The sequence below is a fragment of the Rhinolophus ferrumequinum genome, chromosome 16 (genome assembly GCF_004115265.2).
Source record: "Rhinolophus ferrumequinum isolate MPI-CBG mRhiFer1 chromosome 16, mRhiFer1_v1.p, whole genome shotgun sequence".
NCBI lineage: Eukaryota > Metazoa > Chordata > Mammalia > Chiroptera > Rhinolophidae > Rhinolophus > Rhinolophus ferrumequinum.
In genome coordinates this window covers 24,557,484-24,581,384 of record NC_046299.1, presented here as the reverse complement: position 1 = coordinate 24,581,384, position 23,901 = coordinate 24,557,484, and the positions used below count along the sequence as shown (strand labels likewise).

Sequence of the window (23,901 nt, the reverse complement as noted above, 5' to 3'; positions counted from 1 at the left end):
CCTCCTCCTGGGAGGGCACTTGCTTCTGGTACAAAAATGTGATGTAGGGTATAGACATTTTCATTAATTATGATTTTTTTTTTAACAGAGAGGAAATGTTTTTATGCATCTTCATCCGCACTGACATCTTCCCCAGAGAGCTACATTTAGGGGAAATTATAGGTACTTGGGATCATTTAACCAGCCACTACTTGCATCCAAAAGAGGCATATCTATCTATGTTTAGCTTTTTTTCCTTAAGGTCTTCATAGATTGCTAAGCTTTCTTTTTAATTATGAGAAAGCTTGCCCCTGATTGCTTTACACTGACGTGCTTGTACCATTTTTAAGAACTTCTTCCACATTATACTGACATTATTTACCAATCACGAACGAGCTCATTTGCATCCAACCAATGCACAGTTTAGCAAAGTAGACTGTACAGATTTACCTCTGTCTCCTAACTCCTTTTCGGATGTTCTTTCTTGCTACCTTATCACTGAGCTCTTCCTCAAACACAGGCATTTGCTAGGCTCCATCTCTCTTTGGACATGATCTTCTTCATGCATCAGCCTGCACGCTAAGTCCAATCTCTTTGTTCTTGCTCCCTAGGATGTCATGTATATTATCCCCACTGTCAGTGGTAGCCCTCTATTGGTCCTAGTAAACTCATTGGGATCTGACTAGAACCCTGTTCAAGAAGCTGTACGTGCATTCATCCCCTAATTTTCAGGACCATGGCTAGAAAGTGATAGTGAGAAAAGGGGGACTTTACATGGTGAGTAGGACGTTGAGTCTTTCTCTCTGGTTGGTACAATAAACACAAGTCCATTTATAAATATCAGATGTTCAGTCAGCCTGACACACATTTCTTCAAATCTAAGTTTCATCGGTTTCTTCCTGCTCCCACCACCCCCTCCTTCAACCCTGCATTTCTGGAGGTACAGCTGTCATGTGGTCTGATCCTTTCCCATGCAGGGCACTATCGCCTATGTCTCACAGCAGTCCTGGATCCAGAACGGCACCATAAAGGACAACATCCTTTTTGGATCAGAACTGGATGAAAAGAGATACCAGCAAGTTCTGGAGGCCTGTGCCCTCCTCCCGGACTTAGAAGTGCTCCCTGGAGGAGACATGGCTGAGATTGGAGAGAAGGTACTTGGGACACCAAGGGCCCTTGAAGGGTGATGGGGTATTGAAGGAAAAAAGTAAGGATGGTGAAGAAGTACATGGGCGTAAAATGGTCGACCAATTTTGCTGGTCATGTTTGGAACAAACACCAGAAAACAAGAGTTTGTACAACATTGTGTGCAAATACCTCAGAAACTTAAAAATGTGTACCTGGAAGCAAATACAGGAATTATGTAATCTAAAGGAAAGATGATGAGGCTGAAAGGTTAAGTAACCAGCGCGTGGCCCAAGGTTGACATCACAGGTGGAGGGGCAGAGGTGGGACCAGAAGCTAGGTGTCCTGACTCGACTTCTGTATATTAGTGAGGGCCAGAGTAGTGTTCTAATAATCTGCTTCCCACACTTATAGATTTCTTGTGAATTATTCCCTGTGTTATAAAATGTCCTTCTTAAAAATAGATTATTTAAAAAAATTAAAGTTTATTGGGGTGACAACTGTTAGTCAAGTTACATAGGTCTCAGGTGTACAATGCTGCAATACCTCATCTATATATCACACTGTGTGTTCACCACCCAGAGTCAGTTCTCCTTCCATCACCAAATAAAAAAATAGATTTTTAATGACTACGGTATATTTTATCCATTATATGGATAGAGCATAACTTGTTTAGAAAGTCCTGATTATTACATGTTTAGGATATTTTCATCTTCCCTCCTGTTATAAAACAAAAATCAACTGAATACATGTGAAGATCTGATTGGCTTTATTGATTCATGAATCAGGCAGCATCCCACCTAGCAACTAGATTGGTGCTCCAAGGGTTGTACAAAATGGAAGGTTTCTATAGAAAAAAAATGGGACGGGGGTGGGGGAAAGGAAGCTATTACTGAAAGAAAAGAAAATATTCATTTTGGACCCGGACTATTTTTTTTTTTGAGGGGAAGAGGATGAGAAGGGTTTTCTTTTTGCTGTTGTTTGTTTATCATGCAGATTGCCTCTTCTTTCCACAGAAGGGGGCACAGAGAGGGCACACGTGACAGATTACCTCATTGGTGTCGATCAGACAGTTTCACACTGGTTGATTAACATTATGTTTCTGGGAGAGGTTGAAACAGCAATTAACTCAGGTATTAAATCCAGGTTTGGTGTCATGGGCTTTAGCACAAGTGATGGCATTTTGGGCCTATGGTCTTCTGTTTAACACTCCCCGTTGCTAAAATTGCCTATAGCAGTCTTTGAGCACAAGGATCTTGAAATGTTAGGAGACTAGTGAAGATACAGCTCTAGGGTGATTTTGTTCATTAATTCAGCATACATTTATTGAGTACCTATGTGACAGACACTATTTTCAGTGCTGGAGTTACTTACATCCATGAACAAAATAGGAAAAATTTGCCCTGGCATATCTTTTCATGGAACAGGAAGCAACAAAAATAATAAATAAGTAAATGATATGATAGACGATGGTAAGTTGGGCCCACCTTTAATTTTGGAGCCTAAAATGATTTCTTTGAATCAAGGTTATTTATTTATGTAAAGGGACTTGTAAGATTTTTAAGTCCTTGCTACCGTATGGAGGCAAATATCTTCCTTATCCCTCCTCAATTGCCTCCGTGAAGATAGGACTAAGCAGTAGTGCTTAATAGAAATTATTTTCTTCTTCAGGGTATAAATCTCAGTGGGGGTCAGAAGCAGCGGATCAGCCTGGCCAGAGCTACCTATCAAAATTCAGATATCTATATTCTGGATGATCCCCTGTCTGCCGTGGATGCTCACGTGGGAAGACATATTTTCAATAAGGTCTTGGGTCCCAATGGCCTATTGAAAGGCAAGGTGAGAAATCATTTAAAGGGACAAAGACATGAGGTATGTGTGGGAGGGCGGAGGGCACACATCTCCTAGGACAGCTGCTGTCGCAAAGCAGGTTTCCTTATTTACCTGCCCCCTAGGCTGCTGTGGAGAAACAGGGTCAGTCTGGTCTCCCAGGAAATGACCCCGTGAGGGCTCCCACCTTGAGGTCATGGCTAGTGCTGGAAATGGCTAATTTGGGCCTTACTCTGTGGCTCAGGCATTAAGGCTTTTAGGAAAATTGATTATGATAAAAAGTAGAAGACTGTGAGAGCTGTCTTCAGTTCCTGGCACAGAGCTCCTCCTAACCCTTGGAATTTCCTGAGTGATACTAGGCGTGTCTCTTGTTATTCAGAATGAGCCCCTTTAGATCATACCGGAGTCTATGCCAACGAGTAACTTAGAATGGAACCCCTAGAGAACCTGAGGATGAGGCTGTTCCCCAGAAAAACCAAGTGATGGGAGCGTTGGAACTTTCAGCCCCACCCACTGGTGTCTGGGGAGGGGAGAAGGACCTGGAGACTGGGTTATAAAAATTCTTGAGCAATGGGATTCAGAGAGCTTCTGGGTCGGGGAACACGTTAAGGTGCTGGGAGGGTGGTACACCTGGTGAGAGCATGGAAACGCCACATGCGCACTCCGCACCCCCATACCTTGCCCGATGCATCTCTTCCACTGGACTGTTTTTGAGTTGCATCCTTTAAATAAACTGATAAATGTAAGTAAAGTGTTTTCCTGAGATCTATGAGCCATTCTAGCAAATTATCAAACCTAAGGAGGGGTCTGCGGGAATCCCGATTTATAGCTAGTTGGTCAGAAGTATGGGTGGCTCAAGACGTGTGACTGGCATCTGAAGTCGGGGCAGTCTTGTGGGACAGAGCGCTTAAATTGTGGGACTTGTGCTAATCCCGGGAGTTAGTGTCAGAATTGAATTGAATCATTGAACACCCAGCTGGAGTTAGAGAGCTGGCTGGTGTCAGAAAATATCCCAGAGGTCCCCAAAGCACACCTTGCGGGTAGGACAGAGGTCATCCTGCAGGGATTAGAGCTATGCTCTAAGAAGGCACTTTCCTGGAACCCTTGCAGGATGTAGGAACACTGTGCCTGGAAAGGATGACTCAACCTAAGCATGGACATAAAGCTAACGTTGTTTGAGTATTCATTATGTCCCAGGCCTGTGCTAAGCGTTTGGACTGCGTTGTCTCATTTGATTCTCACATGGCCACTGTGAGATAGATAGTACAGGTAAAGTGTCCAAAGCAAGTCACTAGAGCTGGTTGTAAGTGGAGACCGGACTTTTCTTACCATGGGCAAGATAGCACATTTGTCCTGACACAGTGGGCCAAATGGAGAGGGGCTGAGGGTTTGAAGACGCTCCTCACCAGCAGCAGGTGTAGAGTGGGGGCCATCAATAACATCTCCCTCAGCTCTGGGCAGCGAGACTCCATCTGTATTTGGCCGGGTCCCTTCAAGATTTCTTGAATGTTGCCAGTCAGAGGATGGCAGCGTTGACCGGGCTGCTGTCCTTCTGGGGTCCTTTGCTTCTCTACTGGATCAGTGAGTCAACAGGAACTTACTCTCCCTCTTATTTCTAGTCCTGGTTTTTGTCCTTAAGGCCTTTTGGCTCTATTCATTCACGAAGTGAACATGACCTGGTTCGTTACAAAGACTGGGTGTGTGGAGATGAAAAGGTCTGGTCCCGGCTCTCAAGGAACTTACCATCTGATGGGAAGACATACAGAAAAGCAAGCAATAATACTGTAATACAAGAATTATTTTAATGGCAGTCTGTATAAACTACAGTGGCAACATTGGAGGAAGACCTACGTCGTGCTGGGGACTCAGGAAAGGCTCCCAGAAGAGGGAGCTGGCTTTGAGCTGCAACTTGAAGGATGAGCATCTCCTGGGTCTTCCAGAGAAGGGGGACCTAGTGTCCGCAGGGATGTGAAGTAGAGACAGAGGCAGCGGGCTTGGGTTATCCCTCTAGAGGCCCTTCTCAGCCCCACGGCCCATATGGGAGCCTTTTTACTGATCTAGCAGTGATTGTCTTTCTTTGAGGGGAGACCCTGTTTCAGCAGTCAATGTGCCTCGTCAATAGACAGGAATGCAAGGAATGTCGAGTCTCCACATGAAGGAGGGCCTGGGGCAAAAGACAGAGTTTTTTGTCTCACAGTATCGCAAACATGCGGAAAGAATCTGGGCAGTTCTTGTTAGCTCCATTGGTTAACTGGTTAGGAAATAGGCAGTTAGTTAGCTAGTTGTTTAATTAGTTATGGATGCGTCAGTTAGATTGATAGGCCTGGATCTGAAGTGCCATTCCGAAGCCCAACTCCTGGCTACCCAGGAAGCTGGAGGACAGCGTGTGTAGGGCAAATCTCATTGTTACTATAAAATATAGCTGTGAGTATATCCACAATGACAGAAGTTGCATCTTACACATGGGTCAGGTTTTAGGATGAGGTGCTGGGAAGGAAAGGGGAAGAAAAAGAGCCCAAATGGTCAGGGCCACATTTTGAAGCAAAGCTCCACAGTGAATTGAAGTGTCTGTTTTTGCTTTTTCAGAGTAGGACAAAGAAGGTGGAGGATGCAGGGTCATCCGCACAACTTACTGTTATTTTTACAGACTCGACTGTTGGTTACACATAGCATTCACTTTCTTCCCCAAGTGGATGAGATTGTGGTTCTGGAGAATGGCACCATCTTGGAGAAGGGATCCTACAGCTCTCTGCTGGCCAAGAAGGGATCATTTGCTAAGAATCTGAAGACATTTATGAAACGGGAGGGTCCTGAAGAAGAAGCCACAAGTATGTAAGGAGGATTGGAACAGGCTAGAATGTGGGTATGGGAAGGGGTGGGAGTAGCAAACTCATGTCCACCTTCTGAACTCTTCAGGTCATTGAAAGGGAATGACCCAGAGATCCAAACTCTGCTCTTTCTGTGTTTTGTGTCTCTGTTAAGACACACAGACATAGAACACTATGCCCGAGCCAAGCTGGAGGCTCGTCCTGCTGATCTGGTCTCTGCCATGCCATCAAAGAACACTCTGTAGAAGGGTATGACTGGAGGTTTGGGGTGATTAGCTCTTGTGTAAGAAGCACCAGTGGCACGAGGGGCCCCCTTTTAGGGACGCCCTGCTTCTACTGATTTAAGTCAGACATCCCACCCCACCTACCGTAAATCCATTAAAACCACCTCCTGGACAGCTTTGTAGGCTGGTACTAACAGTGTACTGTTGAATTCTTGATCAGCCCTAGCAAAGGGATCTTGACTAATATACCAAAACGACTACGTGTTTTGAACCAGAAAAAGTCATGGCAGCTGCATAGTGTCACCGTAAAGCACAGGAATAGCCCCAAATACCACCACCACTGGCGTCACTGATTAGCTCCAGTCAGCAATGGAGCTCTGTTCCCTGGGGTCCTTCCCCAGACCCTTCAGGAGTCCTGTGCATGGTTGTGGGCAGCAGCCCCCAGAAGGAGGGCAGAGCTGAGAAAGCAGGATCTGGACGTGCAGGGCCATTCCCGCATTCAGCCGAAGAGGGAGTCGCTAGAGCCTGCAAGTGGCAGCATATGCAGGCTTTGAGGTCAGGGCAGGGGGTGGATAAACCACCCTGGGAGCACAAGGGAAGGGAAGGAAAGCCCAAGAGGTCTGTAAGTGTTGAGAACAGCATGGTGTGGGTGACAGGGATCGAAGCCAGCCCAGGAGAATGGGGTAGGAGCCCCAAGAAGCAGCGGAAAGGAGCTTTCCGTCAGCCTGTCGGTGCTCCAGGGAAAACAAAAGCACACCTGGGGAGCGAAGGCCCAGGCCAAGGGCAGTGTCCGAGGCTGCTTCCCTCTGTGTTACTGTTCAGTCAACCACATCAGCGTGACCTGGACAGTGTTATTACGCTGATTCTAAATGTTTTCGGTTTTGTTTTTGTTTTCTGATTTGCCTGAATCTGAGTTTCTAGATTCTGTTATAAACCCACATGGGTGGACAGCCTCTTTGAAGTATCCTATCTTTTATGTACAAAGGACAGTCTGCAAAATAGCTCATTAAGCCCATGTTCTGGTAAACACTGGTAGGCAATTTCTTTTTTATTTTTATTTTTTACTGGGGAACAGTGTGTTTTCCCAGGGCCCATCAGCTCCAAGTCGCTGTCCTTCAATCCAGTTGTAGAGAGCGCAGCTCACCTCCAAGTTCAGTCGCTGTTTTCAATCTTTAGTTGCAGGGGGCGCAGCCGATTGTGGGGATTGAACCAGCAACCTTGTTGTTAAGAGCTGGTGCTCTAACCAACTGAGCCATCGGGCCGCCCCTGATAGGCAATTTCTGAGCAGTTATATAAACCCCAGTGCCTGGCATGCTGTTGTATTGGTTCTGGAACTCGAGGTACAGACCACGAGATGGTAGAATGAGGGGGAGGGCGGGAGGGCAAGGTGACTTGTGTTTGTACTGGCTCTGTGTATTAGCTTCCTAATTGGCTGCCATAACACAGTACTACAAACTGGGTGGCTTAACCAACAGAAATTTCTTGTCTCACAGTTCTGAAGTCCAAAATCAAGATGTGGGCAGGGTTAGCTCCGTCTGCGGGCTCTGAGGGAAGTATCTGCTCCAGGCTTCTCTCCTAGCGTCTGGTGGTTGGCTGGCAATCTTGGGCATTCTTGGCTAGTAGGCATATCCCAGCAGTCTCAGTCTTCATCTTCACATGACGTCCCTCCTTGTGTGCATTGCTGTGTCCAAAATTTCCCTTTTTTATAAGAACATCAGATATACGGGATCAGGGGTCCATCCTGCTCCAGTCTGACTCATCTTCACTAATGACATCTGTAATGACCCTATTTCCAAATCAAGTTACATTCTGAAGTAGTGGGGATTAGAATTTTGAGGGATACAATTCAATCTGTAACATCTAACCTCTGGCACCCCAAAATTCATGTCTTTCTCATGTACAAAATATATCCACCCCATCCCAATATCCCCAAAAGTCTTAATCATTTCAGTATCAACTCTAAGTCCAGAGTCTCATCTAAATGTCAATTCGAAGTCCCTAATTTCATCATTTAACTCACCCAAATCAGTTGTGGGTGAGGCAAAATTCCTCTTCATCTGTGAACCGGTAAAACCAGACAAATGATCTGCTTCTAAAATACAGTGGTGAGGCAAGCACAGGACAGACATGGCATTCCAAAAGGGAAAAATCAGAACAATAAAAGGGGTCACGAATCCCAAGTCAGTCCAAAACCTAGCAGGGCAAGTTCCATTAGATTTTAAGGTTTAATAATAATTCTCGTTGGTTATATGCTCTGTTATCTGGGATCACCGGGGTGGTGGTCCCATCCCCTCCAGCCTTGGGTGATGGCCCCCACCTGGGTAGCAGCCAACCCCTGAATTGTATTCAGGGTCATTTTGCCTTTTTCTTGAAGGATAACCCATGTTCATGGCTGGGTAGCCCTATTTACGAGTTTTCTGCCTGTAGAATCTCTCCTCTGCCAGGGTTGGTTGTTCCTGTTCCTCTTGTTTAGTTCCCTGACATGATTCTGTTAAGTCTATATTCTTTTTCATATGTGGCCACTGAAGCCTCTGCTTGGTTGGCTTATTGATCAGCTAATGGTTGGACACAATTTCCCTAAGTGCCTCAAACCAATAAGTCATTCAGCCTTTGCTGAGAGGCTCTGTGTGTGTAAGGGGGGGTAGGCATGTCTTTAAGACTCCAGCACGCAACTTACAATTCTTCCTGAGCCTTTGTTTCCTGCTCGCACAGAGCCTAAAGGTTAGCCGGAGGTAAGAGAATAGGGCCTTCTTAAGATTTTTCTTGGGCATGTGCACAGCCTTACATGTGTATGACATTCTAGATTGCCAGAAATATATTGAAGATATCAAAGATCCTTACAGATATCTTATTTCCCAGCTTTTCCTTTTAAGTTCCTGGTCAACTTTTTATTTACCCCAACTGTTATCACTACCTCAGACAGCCATGATGTTAAATAATTGCTGCTGATTGTTTAAGCTAGCTCCAAATCAGGTCCAATAAAGACCAACCTTGTCAATGGAGTTTTCCAGGGAACTGCCAGACAGGTCAAATAATGAAAATTCTCCAAGGATGAGGCTTTTAGGTGAGTTCCAAACCCGATTTGTTCCCACCAGCAGCTGCTAGGCTGCTGGTTTTCATGGTTACCATGATTGCGAGGCTGTTGGTTTTCTAGGATACAGCAGATCTGAGAAGAAGGGGATGGAAAGAGTAAATTAAACTGTCACAAAACTTACTGTTCTTAGTGAGATTTAGCTATTTTTCTTAAATAAATGCTCCTTGGATTGTTGCAAGCCTTCGGTTAATTTCAGAGTTATGAAAAAGTTGCTTTTGACTTCTTTTTTTTTTTTATCAGTATTCTCATTGCTTTTATGGAGGTACTAATTGACAGAGGTCCTTACTCTATCATTCCCATTGATTCCCAGGCTATGTTTACATTTAATTTTATTTATTTTATTTTCAGGGCATGTTTTTTAAATGCTTTAAATTCATAAAACTGTGTCAAATTATTTGCATTTCAAGAAAGGCTATTTTGAATTTACACTCACCTCTTTAGTCAATCCTGGGAATTATGACTCTACTATAATCCTTAAAAGTTCTTTCCTGCTCCAAAGGAATTTAGAAGCTTCTGGGAATATTTTTCTCTTTTTCAACCATTTTCTCTTCCAGTGGAATATTAACTCATCGCTCCTTTATCCTGTTATTTCTCAATGAGAAAAATGTACTCATAGTAGAATTTCTAGAGTAAAAGATTCCCGCCTGTGTGTACATTTGGGATCTCTTGCTGAGGCTAGCAAGATTAGAAAAGGCTTTTCTCTCCTTGTTCATAGGGCTGTAGGCAGCTATCTCCCTAACCTTTCATGTGTCTCCTAGTCAATGAAGACAGTGAAGAAGAAGATGTCTATGGGCTCATGTCCAGTGTGGAGGAAATCCCTGAGGATGTGGTCTCCTTGACCCTGGAGAGAGAGAATAGCCTTCATCGAACACTTAGCCACAGGTTCGTCCTCTGTTCAGCTGGCAGATCTCATCACTTCTATGTTTCCACTTGGTCGGTCTCTTTTTCTACGTGGGCTTTTCCAGAGGTAGTAGATACCATGAACACTCCTAGCTCTTCCTTTGTTTCCTTGTATGAGGAGGAGTGTTGCAGTGGGTGTTTCCCCCACGGCCATCTGCTCTGAAATGCACTTTGATGCAAGCAGAGCAACTGTGACGTCTGCTTGCAAGAAGGCCTTCGGGATGCACCTACATGCTCAGGAAAGCTTTTCCCCTCTCAATCTCTCAGATCTAGGTCCAATAGCAGGCATCTGAAGTCCCTAAAAAACTCCTTGAAAACAAAGAATGTGAATACCCTGAAGGAGAAAGAAGAACTAGTGAAAGGACAAACACTAATTAAGAAGGAATTCATACAAACTGGAAAGGTGAATACCACAAAAAAAGTACCATTAGAGATGATATAAGGCTTGGATCCCAACATTTTAAAGTTTGGTGACTTGAATACTTACCTACAGGAGGGTTATGTCTTATGCTTGCTTTGCCAATCTTTAAATTCATTGTTGAAATTTTGATAGAGACTCTGGGCTTTCTATTAAATCATATTTCCATGAAGAATGACCTGTTTCCTGTGAACATCCTCATTGCACACTTCCTGAGTGTTTGATTCCATTCTGATATATGGAGCAAACAGCAAAACTACTTTGAGATGCAGTTCTGGGAGCCAGAGAACACGGATGTATCAATTCAGAGTACACAATTCAAATTAATGAAACTTAAAACCAAGGCCTTAATTTAAATCTAAATTATTATAATAAAACAAATGCCGAGGTGAACAGTATCACCCTATCTTTCCCACTCTATTTTTCTATTTTCCCTTCTTAATTACATCTAGAAGCTCATTAATAATCTGATGATATTTACTTTGCATTGTATTTCAGCATTGATTATTATCCTGAACCAATGCAGACATGATAACCACAAACTACTAAATTTTGCTACCCGTGATCCATTTTTCCGGGGAACTTCATTCCCTCTTGCGATTGGTGTTCTAGGTAACTCCTCACCAAAAACCATTAGGAATTCTACTAACATTGAGGTGGGCACTTTGCAGGTGAAGTTCTCCATCTACATGAAATACCTACAAGCAGTAGGATGGTATTCAATTTTCTTCATCATCTTAGCCTATGTAATCAATTCCGTGGCTTTGATTGGATCCAACCTCTGGCTCAGTGCTTGGACCCATGACTCTAAAACCTTCAATGGCACCAACTATCCAGCCTCTCAGAGGGACATGAGAGTTGGCGTCTATGGAGCTCTGGGATTAGTGCAAGGTATGTCTGATGGCTGTGACAGCCATTTCTTATAGCATCTGTCCGGTCCCTGGACACAGGGAAGATATTGACATTATGTCCTTGGCACAAGTCTTCAGGGGATCCCTGGGCATGGTGCTGACTAAACTGCTTCCATGTCTAGGTATATTTGTGCTCATAGCAAATCTCTGGAGTGCCTATGGTTTCACGCATGCAGCAAACATCCTTCACAAGCAACTGCTGAGCAATATCCTTCAAGCACCCATGAGTTTTTTTGACACAACACCCATAGGCCGGATTGTGAACAGGTTTGCTGGCGTAAGTATCCTAAGGGCTATAAGATGTTGTGTTTATATGCTGACAGGGAAAGAATCCTAATTTCTCCTTGGTCAACACAATGTAGTTCCAGTTCTTTTGTTCACTTAGCATGCAAATGTTTCTTGAGTACCTTGTGTGAGATCTCAAGGAGCCTGGGGATACAGGGATGAACAATTGTGGCCCTTTAAGTAGCTCATCATCTAGTGAGTGACACAGCCAAGGAAATAAAGGATTATAATAGAATACAGTAAAACCAAAATAACAATGATGTGTACAGAGGTGTTCAGAAAGTACAAAAGAGTGACAGAGAAAAGAGGTATTATCTCAGTCTGGGTGACAGAGGGTAGGAAATGTCAGAAAATGTGACATGAGTTAAGTTACAGAAGTTAGGGAGATTGGGGGGGTAGGGAGTGGGTGGGTGGCAGTAGAAGCAGGATGAGAAGAATTATTCTGCAGAGGGAAAAACACAAGTAACAGCACGATCACTGGGTGTAACATAAATAAAAGGGATAGCAGGATAACCCTTTGCTTGGTTTCTGCCTCCGTTCCTGAAACCTCCATCTTTGATGCTTTAAGAATAAGTAAATTAGATCCAGATTATGGAAGAGCACCACCTGTCGTTTTAATAAGGTTCTAAAACATGGTATCCACCTACTGATGTTCCTGGAACCCTTATCAGTCATTCACTCATTCAGTCAGTCAACGACATTTATTAGCATTTTCTATGAGCCTTAAGAACTGTACTAGCCATTAGGATGCTCAATAAATGTTAAGATTATAGATGGCCGGCTCTCTTCCATGGGCCAGACTGAACTCATTGATTCTTAATTCATATGAGATGGAAATTTCAGGAACAGAGGCAGAAACCAGGCAATTCTGAGTAATATTCAACTATTACCAGCACAGTTTCCATTCCTCTGTAGAAGAAGGAACACACATTTTAAAATGTCTGCGCAGCTCTGGACACTTAATTGTTTGGTCCTGGAGCAGACACAGAAAGGCTGGCTCACAGTTCACAGCCAGGTCCTAGGGACATAGTGACTGTTCTATAATGGGCAGATGACTGGTCCCTATTTATTAATTTCCTCTGGGACAAAACTAGTGGGCATGATGTCATTAGAGACAACTTCAGTAGGCTCTCTGCTCTCTTAATAGAACCTTAAAAAGCACACCATTTTGGAAAGAGAGATTTCTCACAGGAATTTTGCAAAGATTGCAACTCTTTTTTGATATTGTAATATAGAATTCATCTTCTGAAAAAGAGAACACGGAAATCTTTCTGTGAGTTACTCAGGCAACAGTCATATTGTGCTAACTGCTTTTTCATGAAAAAGGAAACTGTCATGAAATTACATAGTGAGTTGTGTGGGGAACGTGGCTCAGGCCCATAAAGGAGAGTTTGATCTAGCTCCCTCCTGAACAGATGGCTGAGCCCTTAAGAGGAGATTAAAGCGTAGGTGGAAGATAGAAAGATGGAGAATCTGTGCCAGGTAAGGGTCAAAAGTAATATCCATAGAATTGATAGCTGGTGAGGATTTCTTTTTTCTTCCAATCCTGAAAATATTATTTGCATTCTGATGTGACATTGGGAAGGGGACACTGGACTCAGGAGCCATCCACTCTTCAGGGCTCTCGTGGGAAACTGTTATCCCTTACCTACTTTGGAACACTCCAGAGATAGTCACATATTCCTAATCCTAGAATCAACTTAATCTAAGAAATATAGGCAAGGGAAACCCAAAATATAAGCCAGGTTTCCTGTGTATACTAAACCAACCATCTATCCATCCATCCATCCATCCATCCATCCATCCATCCATCCATCTATCCATCCATCCATTTGCTTATGTATTCCTTTGTTCAACACGACATGAAGGCGATATGGTAGCAAGACCCATCCATCATCTCTGGGTTCCTTGGTTAGGACACTAGCCAGGCAGGGATCACCTTTAATCTATACCTCCCTCTCCTCTTGAAGCTCTGTGCTTGGCAGAGGAAACAATTTCCTAGGTAGAGAATGGTTCTTCTGTCAAAGGTGGGCAACAGGGCTTCTTGACTGGAGACTCCAAACAAACGTTTATTGAATGTGTCATATGCCAGGCTCTGTTCCAGGTACTCAGTGGAATTAGGACCTGTGTAAAGTTAGAATAATTGAATTGGCTGTAGGAGGATTTACCTTGTAAGGCTCTATTAGCTTACAGAGGTTATGAATGCTTTAATAAACTTGACAAATGGGAATTTCACTGAAAAGAGTACAAACCTTTGCCAAGTCTATTAGCATAAAGGTGAAGGATGACTGCCATATCTGTTTAGAGGGATTTAGAAAGAAGAAGAAATTACAGAAATGAGATTGGTTCGGGGATGAATAGAATATTGCAAAGGACTGTCAGGAAATGATTAATGAAGGAGTCACTGGGGACCCAGAATTGAACAAATTTCCTGCTGGACTCAGGAAGATGTAAGATGTCGTAGGCATTCCTTAGTATGCCATCTCTTGTGATTACGTGTTCCTAGGATATTTCCACCGTGGATGACACCCTCCCCATGTCCTTGCGCAGCTGGATTTTGTGCTTCCTGGGGATCATCAGCATCCTTATCATGATCTGCACTGCCACGCCAGCCTTCATCATCGTCATCATCCCTCTGGGCGCCATTTACGTGTCTATTCAGGTAGCTTGGGAAATGGCTCGGTCTCCTTTCCTCTCCGCTTGTGGAAGCCCAGGCTCCTTCCTGAGCATCTGCTCTTTGGTTTATTGCCGGTCACTTGTTCCGTTCCAGCATCTTTGTCATTCAGCCATGTAGTGATACACGGAGGAGTCCTTAGGTGACTGTCTCAAGCTGAAGTGTCAGCACCCATTGGTGTATGAGGCATGGAAAGTTCACCTTAACTGCTGCCTCCCTAGAAGCTTAAGCGGGGCATATTTATGTTAAGATCCAAGACTACTTTGGAGTTGTCTCTGGACAAAGTCTTCAAGCTCTGTGAGCCCCACACACGAATGGTTAGGTCATCAGTTACGTCTAGAAGAGTCATGCTCTATGGCTGCTTCCTTGGTTGGCTTAGGCTTTCCTACTTGGAGATGTCTCTCAGCAGGAGCTGGATCTCTTTCCACTTCAGCTCAGTTCTCGTTTCACTGGGGTGTCTCTGGGTGTCTTAGGCTCAATTCTAATGTGTTCTTGACGGAACAGGTAGTTTGAAAGCCAAGCCTCACAGGAAAACTGGAGCAAGTGGAAAGGACTCCATGCCCCTATTAAAAACTGATGAGGGAAGGGAAGCTGTGGAGAGAACTCTTGTCCCACCAGTTAGTTGCCTTTGGGATGAACTGTTCACCTCAGGAAAACAATTCTGACCTTGTAGTCAAGAGCAGCCTGTGGCCTGTGGAAAGGGGACACCTCCTGGTGCTTGTATTGAGTTCCTCCTCAGGTACATTGTCATCTTGGCTGATAGTAATGGACTTTTAACTGTTAACACTAACAGATAAGAAGCTGGATCTTTGAGAAAACTTCCAGGTGTAACATTTTGAATTCTGACCTTCAAGTGCCCAGCTCTTCCCTGGTTTCCTCCTGGAATCTAGTAGCTCCACTGACCCATCCCTCCGAACCTCACCCTTCAGCCCTCAGAAAGTGGCCTGCACTCTGTTACTTCCAGTTCTGGTTCTCAGACCCTCACCATTCCACAAACTTCCAGAACTATCTTTACCTCCACACATCATCGAGGCACAGTTTTGGTCTCTTACTTGTCTATCCAGTTTTTATCCAAACCTCAGCATACCTTTCGCTGGCCATTTCCTACCCGTATCCACTTTCCACACCCCTTGGGTCCCAGCTGCGTTTACAAAATCCTTCTGGAGACCATTTTTCTAATGACTACAAAAACTGTCCTTTAGACAATATATAGGGATCCTTGGGGAGAATATGGGTTAGGCTGACAAAACTCCTTACGCAGTTTAGAAGTTCAAACCTCTAAGGCTGTGGTATAGCCCCCTCATTTTCATCCTCCTCTGTTCCCCACCAAGCTCAGATCGTCCCCCCATCCCCTTCCTCTGCGCCTCTCTCATCATTCCTGCAGCCAGAGGTGAGACTGGAGGCTTCTGTCCTGTTCAGATGTGGGCTGTGGCCATCAAGGTGAAGAACCCTGGGTCATGGGCACAAAGGAAGAGGTATGGCGTACGCAACATGACTGTGGGACTAACTGACTCTTTACTTTTGGGGTCCAGATGTTTTATGTGGCTACTTCCCGCCAGCTGAGACGTCTGGACTCTGTCACCAGGTCCCCACTCTACTCTTTCTTCAGTGAGACAGTGTCAGGTTTGCCTGTCATCCGTGCCTTTCAGCACCAGCAGCGATTTCTAAAACACAGTGAGGTACTAATTGACACTAACCAGAAATGTGTCTTTTCCTGGATTATCTCCAACAGGTGAGGCTTCCCTGGGTATTCCCCAAATGTGTGCTTTGGTGTCCTGCATGTTTAACATTAGCTAGGGGAGAGCAGGCACGGCCAGGAAGTCACTCTGGCCAAACACATGTAAGTAGAGAGAAGAAAGTATAAGCTTTGGAGCCAGAAACTGGGTCCCTGTATCTGCTCTGCTATTTACCAAACTGGCTGGGTTACTTTCACCTCTCTAAGGAAAATCTCATTTTCTTTGCTTTCATAATGGCTGGTATAAAATCCATCTCAGGTTGATGGTACAAATCAAAGGACATCTATGAGCATTTTGTAACCCACGTGCTGCACGCATGTTGGGTGAACTGGACATTCTCTGTTTGCTTCCCTGAGAATGGATATGCGATTCCCTATAGGCAGGACAACTCTTTGAAGGGTGGCAAAGAAAGCAGAGGTTGGAGGGAGGAGAGCTGGGAATTTTCAGGTAAAGCCAATGACGACAGAAATGGAAAGCTCACATCCTGTGAGGTGAGATTCTTCATTCCTCCATCATCACTAGACCCTGGCAAGAAGTGGTATGTCCTTGAAGGAGGAAGGCCTTGCAGAGGAAGTGAAACTTCTTGAGTGGCTTCCACATTGTTTTGAAGTCTTAAGGGCAGGCTAAAGATGCTCAGTATGATTTGGAGAGGTCAGGAATTGAATTGTGAAGATATTTTATTTCTTAGGTACTTCCCAAAGGAAAAGACAGGCATATAAGTCAATCCTATCGGACCCTCATTGTAAATGTATATCATATTTATTTGTACAAATGCTAGAATTATTGGTGCAAATTTATGTCAATACATTTTATTTGGGAAAGTCAATTTTTATAAACAATGTCTGTCTAGATCCAATTCAGTTTTCTACAAAGCCCCAACACATCTTCCTGTGATCAACTTCCACCTAACTTCCCTCCCCCTCCATCTTCTTCTCTACCTTTCTAAAATCGTGAAATCAGACAGGATACATTGAACCTTGCTACGGCGCTTACTTTCTCACCTTACATATGGATTTCTATGGCATATTTCCCCTGCCTAATTGAAAGAAATCACTTGGAACACTTGTTAAAAATGCAACCTAAACCCCAACCTAAGCCACCGGAGTCAGAATCTCCTGGACAAAGAGTCCAGAGATTTTTTTTGTTTCTTTTTGCATGGATTTGTTTATGTTTAACAATTGCTCCCATGTAATTTTTATGATTTGGCAAGTTTGGGAGACATTAGACCATAGGATTCTGTTAGTTTAGCAAACTCCTCTAGTGTCTTTAAAATGTAATTTATTTTTTAAAATCCAACTTAAAAGACTTCAGGAACACATGGTATAGTCGAATCCAGCCCTCTGAGAATGTTCTATAAATACGTAGGTTGCTGGGTAAGGTAAGGAAGTGAATACCTCTCAGTGACACCTCTCTCTCTGATTCTATCGCCCTGTAGGTGGCTTGCAATTCGTCTGGAGCTGGTTGGAAACCTGATTGTCTTCTTTTCATCCTTGATGATGGTTATTTACAGAGATACCATCAGTGGGGACACCGTGGGCTTTGTTCTGTCCAATGCGCTCAGTGTGAGTCTGACGGTTGGGAGTTTGGTTAAATGAATGCACTTATTCTTAAGTTAAGTCTAGAATCTACCTTGGAGTTCATGCTCTTGATTCTTTTCTAGATTCAGAGGCGCTACAGGAGACTGAAGTTCAAACCCTGGTTCTGTCTCTTACTAATTGTGTAACCCGTGGACACACTCCTTACCCTTTCTAAATAGGTACCACTGTCATCTGGAAAAGTGGAGATAAATTTTGTTGCCCTTGGGAGTTAAGAGAGCAAGTTCATATGATTCCATCTAGTAGTTCCCTGTCTCTTTGCCTCTTTGCTTGATTCTAGTCAAAAGAGAATACATTAGTTTCTTTTCCATAACATAACAGTAAGCAGAAAGTCTCTTGAACATATAACTTCTCGTAGGTTCATTTTTCATAGATCACAGAATCATTAAAGTTCTTTCTAGTAAAGAACACAGAGGCCAATAAAACTATAATGCACCCGCAGCATGACAAGAGAATAAATGTTAGACTTTATTTCTCAGCACCTAAGACAGGGGCTGGCACTACAGTCATTGTTCAACAAATGACACTCATTGAATAAGTCATTTGGCCACCTCTCACGGTGTCTTTTTGAACGAATACACTGGAGGTTTGCAGAGCTACCAGCATACACTGTATGGTGCTGTCTTCAGTAACAGTTAATGAGGACCACAACGATTGTGGTGGGTACCCAGAAGGACTCTGTTGTCCACCGGAATCACTCAGTGCCTTGTGTCAGGGCTCCTTGGTCCCCCCATTTCTAGGCTTATTAACCTACCGCAGATGGGGCAAAGACAGAGCTATTAGACTGAACCAAAACAAAAACGTTCAAATATCACAATTTCATGTGGTTCAACACAAAGTGGTTACTCTTAGTCCCCACGATCCTGCGTTCTCCTTCTCTCTAACCAACATTTGCTCACAAAAACTCCCTGGTTTGAGTCTTCGGCTGAAAGAAGCTTGCCTGTGAGTAATCCACAGATTCCCTGGGCTCTAGACAGGCCCGGATCATGAAAACCCTCTTACTCTTAGATGCATCTTTGTAATGGCAGGAAGGCACCTAGAGTTTATCAGGGTAAAGAAAGAAAGGGTCCATGTGGATGTCCCACCTTCAGGGCTGGGTTCTCAACCAAGCTGTTGTTAACTGAGAGTAGAGAGAAGAGACAGCTCTTTGGAAGGCCTTTTCCTACCTTGTGTCTTTTCTTATGTATGTAGAATGCCTGTATGTATGTCTTTTCCCCTGTATGTAGAATGCCGCCACGCACCACCCTTTCCACAAAGAACACTAGAGAGTTCTGTTCCCATTCCACCAACTGGCAGCCTCTCCCACCCCAGCTTTAGCCCCAGACCACCCCAAGCTCACATCGCCTGGCATATGAGCACAGCAGTTGAACACTTAGTTGGTCTCCAGCCATTTGATGCACTGGTCTCATGTCCTCCCTCAAGGAAGTGAAGATTGTCACTTGTACTTTCCTTGCTTTCTCGTAGAGTTCGGCATAGTGCGAAGTACAAAGTAGGCACCGGATTGAACTCATGGTTTGATGAGTTGCGTTGGTTTCTGAGCCTGAGCTGATCTTTAGTCTTCTGGTTTTACTGTAGATCACACAAACCCTGAACTGGCTAGTGAGGATGACCTCAGAAATCGAGACCAACATTGTGGCTGTTGAGCGAATAAATGAGTACATAAACGTGGAAAATGAGGTAAGGAGGAGTTAGGGGAACCCAGGGACAAGGTGTCGTGCGGGGCGGCCTGCGGGTCTCAGCTCCCGCTCCCCACATAAGAACGCAGGATGTGGCTAGGCCAAAAAGAAACACCCACGGAGCCATAGATAGGGAAGTCATCCCACTATGGTCTCACTGGAGGCTGGGTTCACACGACGTGCCACCTGCTGTCCGCTTTGCTGCCAACCAACCGACTCTCTTCCACTCTCCTCCACTCTCCTCTCCATAGCCGTGGCAGTTATATTAGTGGCCAGTGGCTTAATGGTTACAGCTGACGGCCAACCAGCCACAGCTGATGGCCATCTACTACCTGAGCCAGCACCTTTCCACATGAGGCCGAGAGCCTGGAAACTGCTCTCCTGGGCTCTGTCCCCACACAAGGCAAAAAAAAATTACCCCTTGAGAGAGAATCTTCCCCTTGTCTAGAGATTACACGTGGGGTTATAAAGGTTCTCCTGAAGTGTCCCTTGCTCTAACTCAAAGGACCCAATTTCTTGAAACTTAGAATAAGACATGGTTTGGGGGAAGTCAGGTCTTGGAATGCACCAGGTTTAATGGTGGCTTCTTTCTGGAGGTCCACTGAACAACCTCGTGAGACAGAGTTTCTTTCATTTAATAGGGTGGGGACCTCTGGAAGTCCTAGTCTAGTTCAGTCAATTGAATGCAGCTGCCCACAGGTGGCTGGGACACGGCTACCCTCCTCCTGCTCTGCAACATGAGTCCCATGGGGTCTGTTCAGAGAGTTGACTCTGTGTAAAGCACTTCTCCTCCTGTTTCCTTGCCAGGCACCCTGGGTGACTGATAAGAGGCCTCCGGCAGGTTGGCCCAGCAAAGGGGAGATCCAGTTTAACAACTACCAAGTACGGTACCGGCCTGAGCTGGATCTGGTACTGAAAGGGATCACTTGTGACATCAGGAGCTCGGAGAAGGTAGGTAAAGCTGAAGGAAGGCCTGCATGCGAGTCCTTGTGGTCAGAGGACTGTTGGACACAGACATGCTGAGCCGCTGAGCTCTGGGCTTTCATCCCTCAGAGGGAGGGAGAGGGGCTGGGGAGGTGTAGGGACATAGGGCTACCACCAGAGGGCAGGATATCAACATTGCATCAAACAGACTTACGGGGCTGTAAGGGCTTTTCTGCTCAGCCCTGCCCTGCCTCTCTGCTGGCATTGCTTCTCCTGAGGCTGACCAGGGCTCATTTCCTGTAAATGCCAGGCCTTGTAGAGAGCAAGTGAGGAAGCAGCTGGCCTGCAGGGGAACTGGTGACAACAGCAGTGTGGGGTTTCTCCCTGCAGCCAGAATGACACAGTTCTCTTTCTGGTCTGTCTGCAAAGTCCTGCACCCTCCTGTGGTATTCTTGTTCTCCAGTGGACTTGGGGTCTGACGCAGGACCCCACAAATGCCTGGATAAGGAAGCTTGTCAGGGTCTGGTTCATATGTGATGGCAGGCCTGAGCCTTCCCTTCTCCTCACTTCAAGCCATTTTTCTTTTAAAAATCTATCATTTCCAATCATGATAGTAACAGCTTCTGATATGTCCATTTCCAACAGTCACTGGAGTTCTCGGCAAGCAACAGTTTAGGAGGTGGGATGGGAAGACCGTTTTCTTCTGCCATCTGCGCTCGTTTATTCCCCACCAAAACCAAAAGCAGTTTAACGTCTTAGAGATGAAGTGGCCTATCATCGTCTCTTTCCACCTGTGATTATGACTGCCCCAGGCTAAATTTGTATCCACCAAGAATTACAGGGTGAACTAACCCGCAAAGCAATTCTTTACAGATTGGCGTGGTGGGCAGGACAGGCGCTGGGAAGTCCTCCCTGACAAACAGCCTCTTCAGAATCCTCGAGGCTGCTGGTGGCCAGATCACCATTGATGGGGTAGATATTGCTTCCATTGGGCTCCACGACCTCCGAGAGAAACTCACCATCATCCCCCAGGTGAGCTCTAGAACTTACTCTGTCACACGCAGCGGGGGACAGCTAGTCCTGCAGAAAACATGTGCATCTTCTTCTTCATGTATATTCAATGAGCTGTGTTATTTCTGCAGTCCACCCAGGACACCTAAGCTATAATAGTTCCTTAAGGCACATTGTTTCCAAACTTACAAAAATTAAGTTTTGCGTTTTGGGGAATACGCTTGTGTGACTGCCAGTATCTAACCAGTAGGTGGCAGCAACACACCAGAAGTCAAATAGAGCAGATGATTATTTAGCATTTCTAGAACCCATCGTGGTTCTCAAGACCTTTGCAATCAGCATTATGTAGCAGTTGTGCCGCTGAGGCTTGAAACTATTAAGCTTTACATTCCCCATTTGAGATGGTTAAAAGATAGGGGAGGGAACTTGCTGCAGGTTTCTGCCAGCAGCAAGCCGAATACTTAGTACATCAGCAAGAAAGGCTTCCCCTGGGCTTCCTCTCGACCCCACAAATAAGGACTGCCCTGGAGGCTTCTTGGGGGTTTGTGGGTCCTCATTAGAACCGCTCCCCCTCTGTTCAGTGCAGCCAAGTCCCCGGGGATGGTTCGGGTTTGTCTGGTGTTTGCTCAGTTTTTCTTCTCCAGCCTCTTCAAAAGCACAATAAATTCTTCTCCTGGGACCGTGCAGCCCTTGCTCCCTTCACCTCCACACCATGAGTTTTCATTTGGGAGTGTGGGACATACCTCTTCCCTTTTTAAGAGATGCTGCTGGGGCAAATTTGGAAATCCATAAAGGAATCTCAGAATGAGAAACAAAATGAAAATAAGGAAAAACAAACCAAGAACTCCTCTTAATCCTGTGCTTAGCGCCCCAGCTGGCAGCTGCTCTAAACCTGCAGCTGGGAAACCTGGCAAAAGCTTGACCACTAAGCAGCGTTCGCTCTCAGGCCAATCCTACTCGCATTCTCCTGGCCATAAAGCACTGCTGGTCCCTTTCCTGTCATTAGCCCCAATAGCTCCCTCTTCCCTTGACTTGCAGGATCCCATCCTGTTCTCTGGAAGCCTGAGGATGAATCTAGACCCTTTCAACAACTACTCAGATGAGGACATTTGGAAAGCCTTGGAGCTGGCTCACCTCAAGTCCTTTGTGGCCAATCTGCAACTGGGGTTGTTACACGAACTGACAGAGGGTGGTGACAACCTCAGGTAATGGTTCATAACCCACCTCCCCCACAGGCAGCAAGAGGAGGTGAGGGGAGCCACATATTTGTTCCTTGTGCTAGGCGGAGCCTGGCATCGTAGAATTTTGACTCTCCAGGTCTAATTCCTAATGTGAAAAGTGAACCTGTTGTGAAGACGATATGATAGAACAGATCTGAGTATGCATCAAAACTCTTCAAACCCTTTGTGCGTACATGTGCCCCCACGAGATGATTACACAATGTGAGCTTACACATCTCGCCATTGTGGAAGTTTTCCTCTTAGCTGTTTATTGCAATCAGGATGAAAATAATCCCAGTGCCTGGTCCAACGTCTGATTTCATTGGTATGAGGTGTAGACTGGATGTGGGAGTTCTAAAGGAGCCCCGGGGTTCGCTGTGGGTATCTCTGTTCTGGGCTCAGAGGCACTGTCTCAGGGGCTTGCAGATGATGGGGACGTGGGCGCTGAAGTCCGTGGGCGTCTGAAACACTCTGACTAGCCCAGAGACCCTCTTGGTGTCACAGTTCTTTCTACCTTTCCAAAGCATTTCTCTGTATGCTGACACTTCACACTTCTGGCCTTCACTATGTGCTTACCTGTCAGTTAACAAGTTAACCTGGCATTTTCCCTATGGCAATTGGGTATTTCCCTCCACACATGGAAGTTCAGCCCTCAGCCAAAGCTCGCTGCTCGGAGCCAGCTCTTGCTCCAGTCCCGGCGCCTTCGGAGTTGCGGGCAGGGGCATGGACCACGAGCAGATGAAGCTCAGTTAATGGACCAGCTGCTCTGGCTTCACCTGGAAGCTTGTTATAAATGCAGAATCTCAGGCTCTTGGCCTGAATCTGCATTTTAGTAAGATTCCCAGGTGATTTTTATGTATATTACAGTTTGAGAAGCACTGTCTAGAGCATTGATTCTTAACTAGGCTGCACTCTAGAACGACTCGAGAAACTTTAAAAAATCCCCAGACCAGCTGAATCAGGGGCCCAGGTAACTTCAGCATGTAGCCCCGGGGAACACTTACTTGTAAGCCTTGGTATGGAAGGCCACCATATTCAGTTTTTCTCAGCAATGGATCTAGCAACTAGCAGGACTTTAGGCTTATGAAATAGACCGTTCAAACATTCAGTCAGCAAACACGCATTGAGCACCTACTACATGCAGGCACCAGAGATACAGAGAGAGATGACCCAGACACAACTCCCGTCCTCCCACCTAGCTTGATGGAGAAGGCGGACCTCTGAGAATAAACGCTGTGTAGCAAATGCTGCAGATGTGGGGCCACGAGGAACCTTCTGGCAGGATGTGATGGGGTGGGGAGCTTGACACTTCCAGTTTGTAGGAACAAAAAAATCACACCATCCTGCTCTGTCCGTGCTGGGAAACACCAGTGCTGTGATTTCAGATCTGGATTTGGGGTGTTGAAACTTAAATTTCTCTGATGAGTGATCAGAGATAGGAGATCAATCCGCCTGGGGAACAAGACAGCAG

The 23,901-nt window shown here is 45.2% G+C and overlaps 1 protein-coding gene across 1 annotated transcript in view; it reads left to right on the top strand.

Annotated features, from left to right (window-relative positions):
- Positions 1–23,901, top strand: part of ABCC2 (ATP binding cassette subfamily C member 2) — a 56,826-nt gene that overhangs the window by 30,554 nt on the left and 2,371 nt on the right. The window contains exons 17-30 of the mRNA XM_033130367.1: positions 957–1,133; positions 2,776–2,943; positions 5,582–5,762; positions 9,839–9,962; positions 10,248–10,383; positions 11,070–11,289; positions 11,432–11,586; positions 14,101–14,256; positions 15,801–16,000; positions 17,440–17,566; positions 19,175–19,276; positions 20,083–20,226; positions 21,073–21,231; positions 22,249–22,415. Of these exons, the coding sequence (XP_032986258.1) occupies positions 957–1,133; positions 2,776–2,943; positions 5,582–5,762; positions 9,839–9,962; positions 10,248–10,383; positions 11,070–11,289; positions 11,432–11,586; positions 14,101–14,256; positions 15,801–16,000; positions 17,440–17,566; positions 19,175–19,276; positions 20,083–20,226; positions 21,073–21,231; positions 22,249–22,415 (2,216 nt within the window). The remainder of the gene's footprint in view (positions 1–956; positions 1,134–2,775; positions 2,944–5,581; positions 5,763–9,838; positions 9,963–10,247; positions 10,384–11,069; positions 11,290–11,431; positions 11,587–14,100; positions 14,257–15,800; positions 16,001–17,439; positions 17,567–19,174; positions 19,277–20,082; positions 20,227–21,072; positions 21,232–22,248; positions 22,416–23,901) is intronic.